The 12,670-nt window shown below is 44.3% G+C and overlaps 1 protein-coding gene across 1 annotated transcript in view; it reads right to left on the bottom strand.

The window, feature by feature from the left end:
- col27a1a (collagen, type XXVII, alpha 1a) overlaps positions 1-11,516 on the bottom strand; it is a 67,035-nt gene extending 55,519 nt beyond the window's left edge. The window contains exons 1-3 of the mRNA XM_079755833.1: positions 11,190-11,516; positions 7,678-7,748; positions 2,319-3,826 (exon numbers count right to left, since the gene is read on the bottom strand). Of these exons, the coding sequence (XP_079611959.1) occupies positions 2,319-3,826; positions 7,678-7,748; positions 11,190-11,242 (1,632 nt within the window). The 5' untranslated portion in view covers positions 11,243-11,516. The remainder of the gene's footprint in view (positions 1-2,318; positions 3,827-7,677; positions 7,749-11,189) is intronic.
- Positions 11,517-12,670: the final 1,154 nt, after the last annotated feature.

The raw sequence follows: 12,670 nt of genomic DNA, 5'->3' as shown, positions 1-12,670 counted from the left end.
ACATCCAGAACTAGAGACCGGTATCTCTTCTTTCATTCCTCTGTAAAACACTGGAACGTGCCATCGCTTAACAACTGTCCTCCTATCTCTCATCTAACAACCTGCTTGACCCTCACCAGTCAGGCTTCAAGAAGGCACACTCCACTGAGACAGCTCTCCTCGCGGTGACTGAGTCCCTCCGTGCTGCCAGAGCCTTGTCCTTCTCATCGGTTCTCATTATCCTTGACCTGTCTGCAGCATTTGACACGGTGAACCACCAGATCCTCCTTGCCACTCTCGTCGAACTTGCCATTGCTGAATCTGCCCTTTCCTGGTTAACATCTTACCTGATGAATCACACTTATCAGGTAACATGGAATGGCTCCTTATCCAAACCTTGCACGCTTGAAATTGGTGTCCCTCAAGGCTCTGTACTGGGGCCTCTTCTGTTCTCCCTCTATGTCAGATCTCTGGTCTCTGTAATTACATCACACGGCTTTTCCTATCACTGCTACGCTGATGACACTCAGCTATTTCTCTCTTTCCCCTCATCTGACAAAGCCCTGATTGCAACACACATATCTGAATGTCTGGCAGACGTCAGCACTTGGACAACTGCCCATCACCTTAGGCTTAACCTCAACAAGACTGAGCTCCTCCTAATGCCAAGGAAAGATTGGCCACACATGGATTTACTGGTCACCGTTGAGAACATCACTGCATCTCCTTCTCCAACTGCCAGAAACCTCGGTGTGGTACTGGACAATCAGTTATGCTGCACCGCAAACATCACTGCGGTGGCCCGATCCTGCAGATTCGACTACTGCAACTCGCTCCTGGCTGGGCTCCCTGCCACTGCGATTAAACCTTTGCAGCGCATCCAGAATGCGGCAGCGCACCTCGTGTTCAACCTACCTAAGTTCTCCCATGTGACCCCCTCTTCCGGGACCTCCAATGGCTCCCTGTAGTAGCTCACATCAGATTCAAGATGATGGTACTGGCATACAAGGCAGTCAATGGAACTGCCCCTGCCTACCTCCAGGCGTTGGTCAAGCCACACACCCCAGCTCGATCCCTCCGCTCAACTACCTCAGCTGGACGTCTGGTACCACCAACGCTAAGAGCAAGCGAAGGTCGGTCAGCAAAGTCACAACTTTTCTCTGTTTTGGGACCTCAGTGGTGGAACGAGCTCCCTGCCCTGTCAGGATCGCAGAGTCGCTCACCAGCATCCACAAAAGACTCAAAACTCACCTGTTCAGAGTTCACCTCGACTCTGCATAGCCACCCAGCCCCTTCCGGCCACCATTGTATGTTGTACGTCCTGGCACTTAATGTACGCACTTATTGTACGCACTTAATCTACATTGCACTTATTCATAGTACTTAATTGTGTAGCATCTGCAGTAGCTGCTATCATTGCTGTACACGGGGAATGGGTTAGCCTAGCGATTGTTAGTACTTGCACTTGGTTCTATGAACATCTTTACTGTACTGACAGCGATATATTGTTTCACTTCTTATGACAAATGTACTTATTGTAAGTCGCTTTGGATACAGCGTCTGCTAAATGCAGATGCTAAATGTAAATGTAAATGTATTCATACGCCTAATCATTATTTTTCTCACGTGAATAGGGTAAACATTTAATGTTTAGATGTCACCATGAAAATTGTGAGAAAAAGAATGAACAGGCGTATGAATAGGCTATATTTGGGGATTTTTTTCAAAACTTTACCCTAATGGGATTTTTCTGGGCATTTTTCCATACTCGGGACATATTGAGGATACAAAATCAGTTGAGTTTGCTTCTGTTACGATTTGTTTGTCCTTTTTTCATAAAATGACTGGACTTAGAATAGTGGGAGAGCGAGGAGAGGTAGGAGAGGGAGGGAGGTGAGAGGAGAGGGACGGGGGAGCAGTGATGGAAAATGGGGGGTTTGGAAGGAGATATATAAGGTAGTGATGTAGCCTTGAGCCAGGGGTTGGGGTGATTGTGTGTGTGTGTGAATGAAATGCATATTAATTTATATGACAATCCTCGACGAAATCCCACAATAGCGGTTTTAGTTTGAGCTGTTGTAATGTGTGTGTGTGTGTGTCTGTGGCGGCGATCCAGCACCTGTGTCTTCCAGCATATGGATCATGTTCTACTTTTACCTCTTTACTACATCACTGACTATAAGTGTCTGAACTGATTCTGCTGACATGAATATCCAGCACACAGTTTTACTATCACCAGAGAGCACTTCAGAAAACCACCTTCAAAGCTTCATACATGCTCACACACTTATGTACACACACATACATGTTGTAGGGTGACTGAGTGCAGAGCATCTTACTGGTGGGCCAGGCTCTCCCTTCAGCCCTGGAGGTCCTGCTAGCAAGGAGAACTGGGTGGGTGGTACATCCCAGCTCTGGAAGCCATCAGTAGCAGGCAGGGTCACAAGGGAATAGGACCCCCTGGTTGGGCGCTGGGTTACGGGAGCGGTGGTGGTGGTCTTCATCAGATTTGGAGGGGTGGTGACCGATTTGGATGGCTTGGTGGTTTTGGACAGGTTGGTTTTTGAGATACTGGGATTGGATGGTTTAGGTTTGGCAAAGGCTGCTTTAGAAGGGGTGACTCGAGATGAGTTGGCTTTGGCAGGTGTCAGTCTGGATGGACGGGATTTGGCGGTGGTCCACTTAGACTTTGGCGATGGCTTTTTGGCCGGGGTTGTCGGTTTCTTTGGGATGGATACTTGGTTTGGTTCTGTTTTCTTCTTGAGGGGCTTGGTGTTAGCGGTTGCAGAAACAGAAGGCTTTTTCCTGTGAGCCGTTCCCGCTGTGGTTTTCCCAAAACTGCTGTGCCGGGTTGGTTTTGGTGGGGTGGGCTTAGCGACCTTGGGAGTAGAGCCTTTGGGTGTGTAGGGTTTAGTCTGGGTTACTTTGGTCCTCAGTGGGGCTGTGACACTTTGGGACCGGGTCTTGGGGGGGGGGGAGAAGAGCCTGGCATGGGCTGTGACCGGGGCCACCGTTCCACGCACTGTCGGAGTGGCGGTCGTCTTGTTGGGTCTGAGTTTTGTGGGGAGGATCAGGTCTACGTATCTGACGGCAGAGGCAGCGGCAGCCACACTCCGGGCCAGACTCAACCCCGGGGTCCTTCGTACCCCGTCCTGAAGACCAGGGGTGGTTGGCGCACTTGTTTTATTGATGTTTTCCCGGGGGAGGATGGGCATGAGGGGAAGGAGGTTAGGCCTGTATGTGTCTGCTTCCCTGCATTGTTTCTTAATGTATTTGCAGTAGTTGTAAGCTGCCTGCGCAGAGGGTATCAGGTCGAACTGGCAGATGGCTCCTTCAAACTGTGCCAAGGTCTGCTGATGGCTGCTTTTCCCAAGCAAGAAGGAGCCCTGGAGTTCTTGAGTGAGCCCCTCGCCCTCGCCCTCCCACTTAAAGTCTGCGTGGACACTCTGCTCTCCGCAGGAGGCATATAGAGTCGCCCTATTTCCGCTCAATCCAACAGCCAGTTGGTGCCACTGGCCATCATGGGGGTCATAGGGCAGCGACACCGAGGTCCTGGGCCCTGTGTGGAGGAGCAGCTGACCAGGCTGGCCAAGCTGCAGTCCCAGGAGGAGCTTGTTGCGAGCCGAGAGCAGGCTGAAGACGAAGGCACTGTTGACGCGGTGCGAGCGTACACTGAGGACCATCAGCAGGTCGGGCCAGACGCCGGCCGGCAGAACGGAGAGGAGCGGGGCCTCGACCTGCGCCCGCTGGGTGAGGATGATCCCCGATCGGAACGGGATGACTCCGGCTGGAAGTGAGCGTGACGCCTTCTCTCCCTTGAGCCCCAGCTTTTGAAGGATGTCCACATCTGAAGGAGAAGAAGATAGAGGTGTTAGAGCAGAAGTAGCGTGCATTAACCAAAGCACAGAGCTGTGTACTGTGGATACTGTGTACTGTGGATCACTAGAATAGCCACAATAGTCAAACAAAACACACACTCTCAAACAGGTAAGTTCAACATGTTTAATTTAAACATGTTTAACTTCCACATTACAGATAAACGGATGGAGGATGAGCATGGATGAAGCATGAAGGCAAGCAAAATTCCACATGCTTAATTGCCAGAGAATCGATAGGTTTGAGTGAAATCAAAAATATGTCCAGAATCGGACCATGAAGTTTTAAGCGGTTCAGATTCAGATTTTACCGCTTAAAGCTTTTATTCGATTATGTCAGACTAGATCTATTAAAAATACAGGCAAAAAGGGAGGCGTTATGGATTTTCCCTAAAAACGACAGGTGGGGGCTCAAATGACTGCAGTTGGGTATCGGCCAAGTTTCCTACATGTTCCCATGTGCATAGCCAAAGCAATGAAGTACAGGATTGTTTCCACTTTTCAGGCAAAAAAGGAAAATTAGACTGAAGGTAAGTGTTCTCAGTGTTCTCATCTCAATAGAATAAATGCTAAAAGAATATAAAATTGTATATGACATAGTTTATATAATGTCTTCAATGAGTTTTGGTAGTCATGAAGGCAAGAGAAGTCAAAGTAATAATTTACGTAACATTTATCTTTTATGTACCAATTAAATGTTGCTCTGCATGAATCAGAAATACCTGTCCTGCTCTTTTCACATTGCCATAAGAGCTCAATTTAGATTTACCGCTCAGATCAGAGTTTGTGTTCTAGCTGTTGAAATCACCTTCTTAATGTAGTCATAACGTTTCAGCGCAAATGGTCACAGTCCAAACTGATGCGCAAAACAGCATAACAAATATGTCACAAGCAAAGCTCTGTCACACAGATGTAAACATAGAGGCAACTGAAGACAACGTTTATGGCTTCATTCATAATATGCGGTGGAAGACAGCAAATTCAACAGATGATAATGATTAGGTTTTGTTGAGCAATGGCTACAACTTCTGTTAGGATGTGTGTGTCTGCGGAAGACGGGACTGGTGAGATCATGAAGGAATGGCTTCACTGAAACAGATAGCATGAATTCTGATATGATCTTACTGATGTCACATGGCAACATATCAGGCCTGTATCTGATTTAGGACAACCTATGAAATTGGCCTAAATCAGAATAGAAAATATTGCATTCCATGTGATTTCTACTCATCTGTTATGCCATTTTTGCTTGTAGTGTGAGCGATGCCAATTAAATGCTAATAAACTGTTCTCATTAGACTTACTAATACTTTATCAGCAGCTGTTATTATAACAACACCTCTTCTCCTTTATCTTCATCCTAATCTTCCTCATCATCTTCCTCACCCCCGCCTTCTCGCCTCCCACCTCATGATGGATATTTAATTAAAGCTTCAACATGTCGCTGATAGTTGTAGCGGTATAATAGGCAGGGACACAAAGTGAATCCGACATTTGCACAAATCGATGGAAATAATTGGTCTGTTACATTCTTTTTGAGGGAAAGTTTTTGGGCATTCAATATATAGCTGTCCAACAAAGGAGAAAAATAAAATAAGTTAAAACATTAAAGTTTGAATTGTATGGGTTCAGACTAAAGATGACATTGTTCAATTTAGAAAGGAGATGGCCATTCTATGTATAACAATAATCATGTTAGTAGCCAAGGAAGGGCTGAGGCAAGTGTGGGTGCAAACTCAACCTTAGATCACTTCACAGTGGCAACAATTTCCAATCTCTCGCAGACATGTGTGCATGAGTTACTGAGTAGGTAAGTTAATGACATCAGCGTATTGGAATTTCAAACAGCAATCCTTCTCGCTCTATCTGCTCTCTTCAATTTGCTAAGAGATGTGTTTACGGCTGTGCCTAGGGAGACATCAACCTGCCTGTATTTGGCAGTGAGTGTGGATCTCTGTGCTGATAGGATGATACAGTGTTTACCGGATAGGAGAAGAATTGGTAGGTTGAAGAAGAGAAAGAAGAAGAAGTAGAGAGATGAAGGGTTTTTCCTCTGGGACTTCAGACATTGGCTCGGGTAAAAAAGACACAACTTATTAGATTGGGTAGCACAGCACCAAAAAGCAAAAGGTTTCAATGGTTTCTATCACGAAGTTGAACAGTTCATTTAATGTTTATTTGAAAAGTGTTGAATCTTTTTTATGCAATGTGTGGAAAAGTCACAACCTAGACTGCATTGTATTTGTTATAGAGCATGCTAAGTGTGGTTCCAGCAAGAAATGTACGAGACTGAAAGACTTTCCATGAGTCCAAAGCATTGGAGCTCCATAAAGTGGGGTTGAAAACAGAGTGCGGTTGTATGTAAAGACCTTATGGCCCCCCAATGCATTCTTCTGTGTGGTCTTTACTCAATAAAGCTCATCTAAGGTTGGTCGTGTCTTAGAGGACTTGTTGGTACATTGTCTCTCTTTGAAAGAAAATAAGTGCTTTTTGTTTTGACTTGGCTTGCAAGTCAAAACAAACTTGAACACATTTGGGGAAATTGTTATGGACACACACACACACATGGACACGCACACACATACACACACACACAAACAAAGTCAGACTGATGTGCTGAGATCTTCATTCTGGTCCAGTGGGTCGGCCCTTAATCTACACATGTTCCCACTGGCTTAAACAGTCTTTCTGTCACACGTTTGAATGCATGGTGTGAGCAAAACAACTTAGATGAACCCTTTGTTTGATGTTGATAAGCTACACACAGACAGGACAAGGCGAGGGCACAGAGTGAATGACTTACTGCCCTAATGGATATTCAACTCCTCGACGTGCTCTCTCACTGTAGCCCTCGGCCAATATCCCCTTCTTTGCTATTTTTGTTGAATATGATAGCAGTCACAACATTGTATCATTCAAATACTTTGAAGAGCAAATGTACAAAAAATCATGTCAACGCATATTTATTTATTTTTCATAAAAAGGCTCTTTCTCTATTGGATGAAATTGAACCATCCTTTAACTTCTGATGTTATGTTTCTCATCCTACTGTCTGATACAACATTTGTGGCCACAGAAACCGAGTTCAACATGAATTCGAAAGCTGTGTGTGTTAATATGGGTACATTGTGAACAACAAGTAACAATAAAGCAAATTAGCCCCTAATGAGATCAACACAAAAATCATGCATGCATAAAAACATAGAAGAAGAGAAGTTAATGGCAGCAAATCACTGCCATAATGTTTTGAATTTTAAAAGCCATTACATTTAGTTAAAAACATAATTGAATTCATAACACTGAAATATTATCCCATTTAAACAAAGTCACTGAATTTATTACTATTGAAATCTTCTTGTGAAAGACTGAATGCAATCAAATTTACTACCGGCCAACCAGATCGTGGTCGGTCAGTCATGTGATCAACGAAACCTGCATGACAATTAAACCCAGCGACGGCCAACAGGGAGAAGGATGGCTATCGGGTCAATTGTCAATTGTTGTTGTCAGTTATGTATAATCAAACTCACGGGGGTTTTCAGGGGATCAGAACCCCTCAGAACACAACAGCTATAATTACAGCAGTTGGTTGGATTACCTTCAGTCTCGATAGCTTTGGCCTGTCCTTGGAAGGCCCTGGTATTTCAGCTAAAACTTTTATGGCTTTAATTTTCTCTTCCTTATTTTGAGCACTTGAATATTAGTAATTGTTATCGTGGGTTTACATTTCCATATCCATTTCATATACAATTCAGAACATTATGGCAGTGATTTGCTTCCTTATAAGATGGTAGAGAGAGTCGGAGGAGAGCTTGGGCCTTACCTTCAGAGTGTACTTGGGCGAGACCTAGGTAACAAGTACAGTAGAGAACTGTGCAGAGCAATAGAGCTCTCCTGGGGAAAGAACAAAAGATGGACCATTAGAAAATTCAAAAGCATATCTCAATAGGGTACGTGTTTACCATAGAGTTGAAAAAATAACTACAGGTGGTCTGGTATTAAAAGATTTGATCAAATGTAATGATCAAATGTTGTCAAACAATGTTCTGCATGCAGTAATCCAACATGCCTAATTGATAACATGGATAGTACATGGTCTGTATTGAAATGGTTCTGAAAACTCTAAAAGGTTTGAATGCTTGGACCATGCACCACTGTATTTGTCTTAATCAAATATGCCACTTAGCTGAACATAACAATACTCATTGTCATGTCCCAGGTCGAACACAGAGGCCTATATGAACACTGAGTATCTCCCACTAATGCTGCATGTTGAACTCAAGTCTGTTACAGTAGCACCGGCCCCATGTGGCTCCACAAGTAGACACTGGTTCCTGGAGAAGCCTATTTTGGTTTGGCTACATAAATACATATTTTTACACACTCACACACACAAAAGCACAAACACACAAACACACACACACACACACACACACACACACACACACATTCATAGATGTAGGAAAAACACATGGAAGGAGGAAATGCCTAAAACAGCTGTGAGGGGAGGAAATGGACAGGGAGACAGGTGGGGGGAAAGCAATGGACCCACACCGTGCACACACACACACACACACACACACACACACACACACACACACACACACACTCACACACACACACACACACACACACACACAAACACACACACACACACACAAATCCCTTTAATGCAAATAAAAACATCCTGTTCACCTGCAATATCTATCATAGTAGTTCTTCATATCAATCTCTCCTTTCACAGGAAAGAAGAAAATGTTGGCAGGATAACATTCTTATGTGTGTGTGGTGACTAGAACCTTCAGTGAAACCACAGCTGCATCCAGAAAAAGAAAACTGCTGCCCTTCTGCTTACTACAGAATAATACAGCTTGTGGCAAAAGTATGTGAGTTTGAGTGTTTGTGTGTGTGCGTGCGTGTTCTTGCCTGTGTGTCTGCGTATGTGTGCATGTGTGTGTTACATGTGTGTATATACGTGTTTGTGCATGTGTGTATGCGTTTGTGTGTGTGTTTGTTTGTGTGTGTATGTATGCGTGGGTGCTTATGCACACATGTGTAGCTGCATGGATGTGCTTGCAAGCCGGTGTGTGTGTGTGTGTGTGTGGGTGTGTGTGTGTGTGTGTGTGTGTGTGTGTGTGTGTGTGTGCGTGTGTGTGTGTGTGTGTGTGTGTGCGTGTGTGTGTGTGTGTGTGTGTGTGTGTGTGTGTGTGAGAGAGAGAGAGAGAGAGTTAACTTATCAGCTAGCCAGAGATCTGCTGCCAAAAATGAGCACTAACTGAAATAAGTGAGATTGAAGTATGTTTGCCTCTGTGTGAACTGACACTGGGAGACGAATCTTTGAGCTGTTCTACTTTTTGAGATCTATCCCCAACCTTTCCATGTCATCCTGAGGTGTGTCGGGTTACGTTTTCTGTGTGTGGCAGGAGGCTGGGGGAGGGGGTCTCACTGAAGTAAATGTGGCCTGGAGCCAGGCCCTCAGTCTGACAGAGAGACAGTCTGACAGAGAGGCTGACAGAGGAATCTGTTGTGGTTATCACACTGGAAGGGCCCAGGCCATGACACACTGTCCCAGCTGAGCTGGAAAAAGTATTCTTATCACTCATCAATCACTAGGCATGTAGCCAACCCCCCCCCCCCCCCCCCCCCCCCCCCCCCCCAGACACACACACACACACACAAACACACCAACACACACCAACACAGTAATACTACTAGCACTGTTTTACCCTGGGATCAGCGTTCCTATTATACAAGTAATTCTACATATCTAAATTAATCTAATTTATTTAATATCCTATAAACTAGATGAGTATTCAAAATATAATTATGATCAGAGAAAAGTCGGGTTATCATTGAACTGACGTTATCTGCTAGTGGCCTACTGTTATCTGCTGTTGCAGCAGGGATAGAATTGGTGTGTGTGTGTGTGTGTGTGTGTGTGTGTGTGTGTGCGTGTGTGTGTGCGTGTGTGTGTGTGTGTGTGTGTGTGTGTGTGTGTGTGTGTGTGTGTGTGTGGCGGGTAATGTAGTGATTTAAAAAATGAACTGTAATCATTCTGGTAATTGTTGGTAAGATTGTGTAACTGTGTAGTAGGCAATTAGTTATTATTCCTCTTTGCAATAGTTGCAATAATGTAAGTACATAATTGTATTAATCATTAAATATACAAATCTAGAACATTTTGATCATAAAATATATCTTTAGGATGTATTTATGGTCTTATAATCAACTCGTGTTAATATAAATCAGGATTCTGGGCAAACGATCAAACGTGGTGTTGAGGTCATATCTCCGGAAATTCTTTGGACCTCTTGCTAACTTTCTTCATCCCCCCCTCCTCCTCCTCCTCCTCCTCCTCCTCGCCTTGACTGCTCCATTCATTCATGATGTTGACTAAACAACAGAGGAGAGGAGGCCAACGTAGTAATTCAGATATAGAGGAGGCCTGATGGGCTCTGGAGGCTGGCCGCCCCACTTAGGTTCATCAAACGCCGATGTTTTGATACTGTGGCCTCACTGTTTCTATTCAATATTGTAATTCATAAATATTGATCTTACTAGTATATAAAATGTGCGATATTGGTGCGATATTATCGTCCAACGCGCGCAAAAGTGCACGCCACTCTCCATATGCCAAATGGCAAATGGAATACAGATCCTTACAACACAAGTCTGACTGTATACTGCACCCAAAGGCTCTCATATGAATGAATCCAAGTCACATCTCACTACAATTCAGCCCAAATCTTTTTAAATGCATGGAGCGTCACGTTACTGCAAGATGTTCGGAAAGGCATCATAACGGCATGACTATTCATTTATTGATTGATTAATTGCTATATTCCTACTTTTATTTGAGATTTCACCCAGGAAAGGACGCACACAAGCCAACGAACCACAGTCCACTTTTGGACATCAGGAACACTGGTGCGTAAAACCACTCATGCCAAATTGCATATTTTAATCCAAAACTCACATTTGATCATATGGCATAGACTTCATGTAGGAAATGTATAAGAATCAGCCTCACAAACAGGTCTTCATGGTAATATCCGATTGTCCCATGAGTGTATTGTGGTTAAAGATGTGCTGGACCATATACAGCCGGCCCAGTGAAGCTTAGGACACATTATTCACATTATTCAGCAGAATAATGAGGATCACACAAAGTTACCTGGATGCAATTTTCTGCCTACAATTTGTTCAACCTGTTGATCTGTCTTTTTTAATAGATTCAGTCAACGTTATCCAAACCAGCACCACCTCAGCATCACACATAAAATACACCAAGAAGGAAAGAAAGAAGAAAAGAAGAAAGAAGAGAGGAACACTTACTTTGTGTCGAGATGAGAGGTTCTGCAATCTCTCCTTCGGGTCGCTAAATTCATTTGTATTCATTTGTCCTGGCAGTCAAAAACCTAATCCGTTCATCACAGCGTGAGTCCTGAGGGGATGGAAGACACCGAGCGGCTGTCCTACACATCGGAGAGGCTGGAGATCAGGTCCCAATGAACACTCATACTGTTGTGTCTAGATCAACTCCACTGGATCAACTCCTGGTCGTTCGGTGGTTTGACACAACGTGGTCCTGGGCGACTGTCTTACGAGCTTTCCCTGTGTTTCATTCATTTATGCCGATCCAGAGGAATGGGATGCGGGAGTCCAAAATTATGTGACGATACTTGGGGATTGGGAAGGTGTGTTACGGAGTCGGGTAGCGCACAACTCATGCCTTTCCTTTTTAAATAGCTCCTTTTCTGTGGGTAAAGCGATGGTACAACGCACCGCATCGCCAGGTGTCGAGTTACAAACAACCAAGCGGTGATCCCGAGCAACTACAAGCCTTCTGCAAGGGGGTGGACACACGTGGGCTACTCTATACTACACACACACACACAGACACACAGAGACACACGCACATACACACACACACACACACACACACACACACACACACACACACACACACACACACACACACACATACACATACACACGCACATTCACACACGCATACACACACACACACACACACACACACACACACATACACACAAACACACACACACACACACACACACATGCACACACACACACACAGACACACACACTAACACAAAATCAAAAACACGCACACACAGACACACATACACAAACTCACACACACACACACACACACACACACACACACACACACACACACACACACACACAATCTGCTGCCCAAACTACTTCCATACTTGCAACAGTAAGTCTAGTAGTTGTTTGAGATGGGGAGTATGTGGACCACAGTCAGTCTATTTCTGCCAAACGAATTCACTGCCCATAAGTGGGACTTATTTATGTATAATAATTTTGGGGGGCATGATTGCAGGAATTATTGCCTTTAATAGCCTAAAACTTAGAATTAAAGTACTTGATTTGAACAGATTTGGTGTGTGAGGAGAACTCGCAGCAGAATGAGCTGTGGGCCTGTTGCTCTGCAGTGAGCAGGTGAGTGTGTTCCTCCTCTAGCGTCCATTAGTGTCTAATGATCCCCATAACTGATAGTGGGATTGCTTGTTCAAGCAATATATAAAGTATAAAGGAGCATTTCTCCTTTGGAAATCTTTGCAAGATGTAGCAGATGTAGAAGTACAAGTGTTGCTCTGATGGATATTCAGATCCAAACATTTAGAAGAATGCACTGCATTCGTTATATTGATGTTGTTATCGCTTTTTGATTTTGAATAATCTCCATTTTCTTTCCAACAACACACACACACACACACACACACACACACACAACACACACACACACACACACACACACACAC

This window comes from Pollachius pollachius, assembly GCF_949987615.1.
Source record: "Pollachius pollachius genome assembly, chromosome: 18".
NCBI lineage: Eukaryota > Metazoa > Chordata > Actinopteri > Gadiformes > Gadidae > Pollachius > Pollachius pollachius.
Note: the sequence above shows the minus strand (reverse complement) of the source record. Positions and strands in the feature narration are given on the sequence as shown.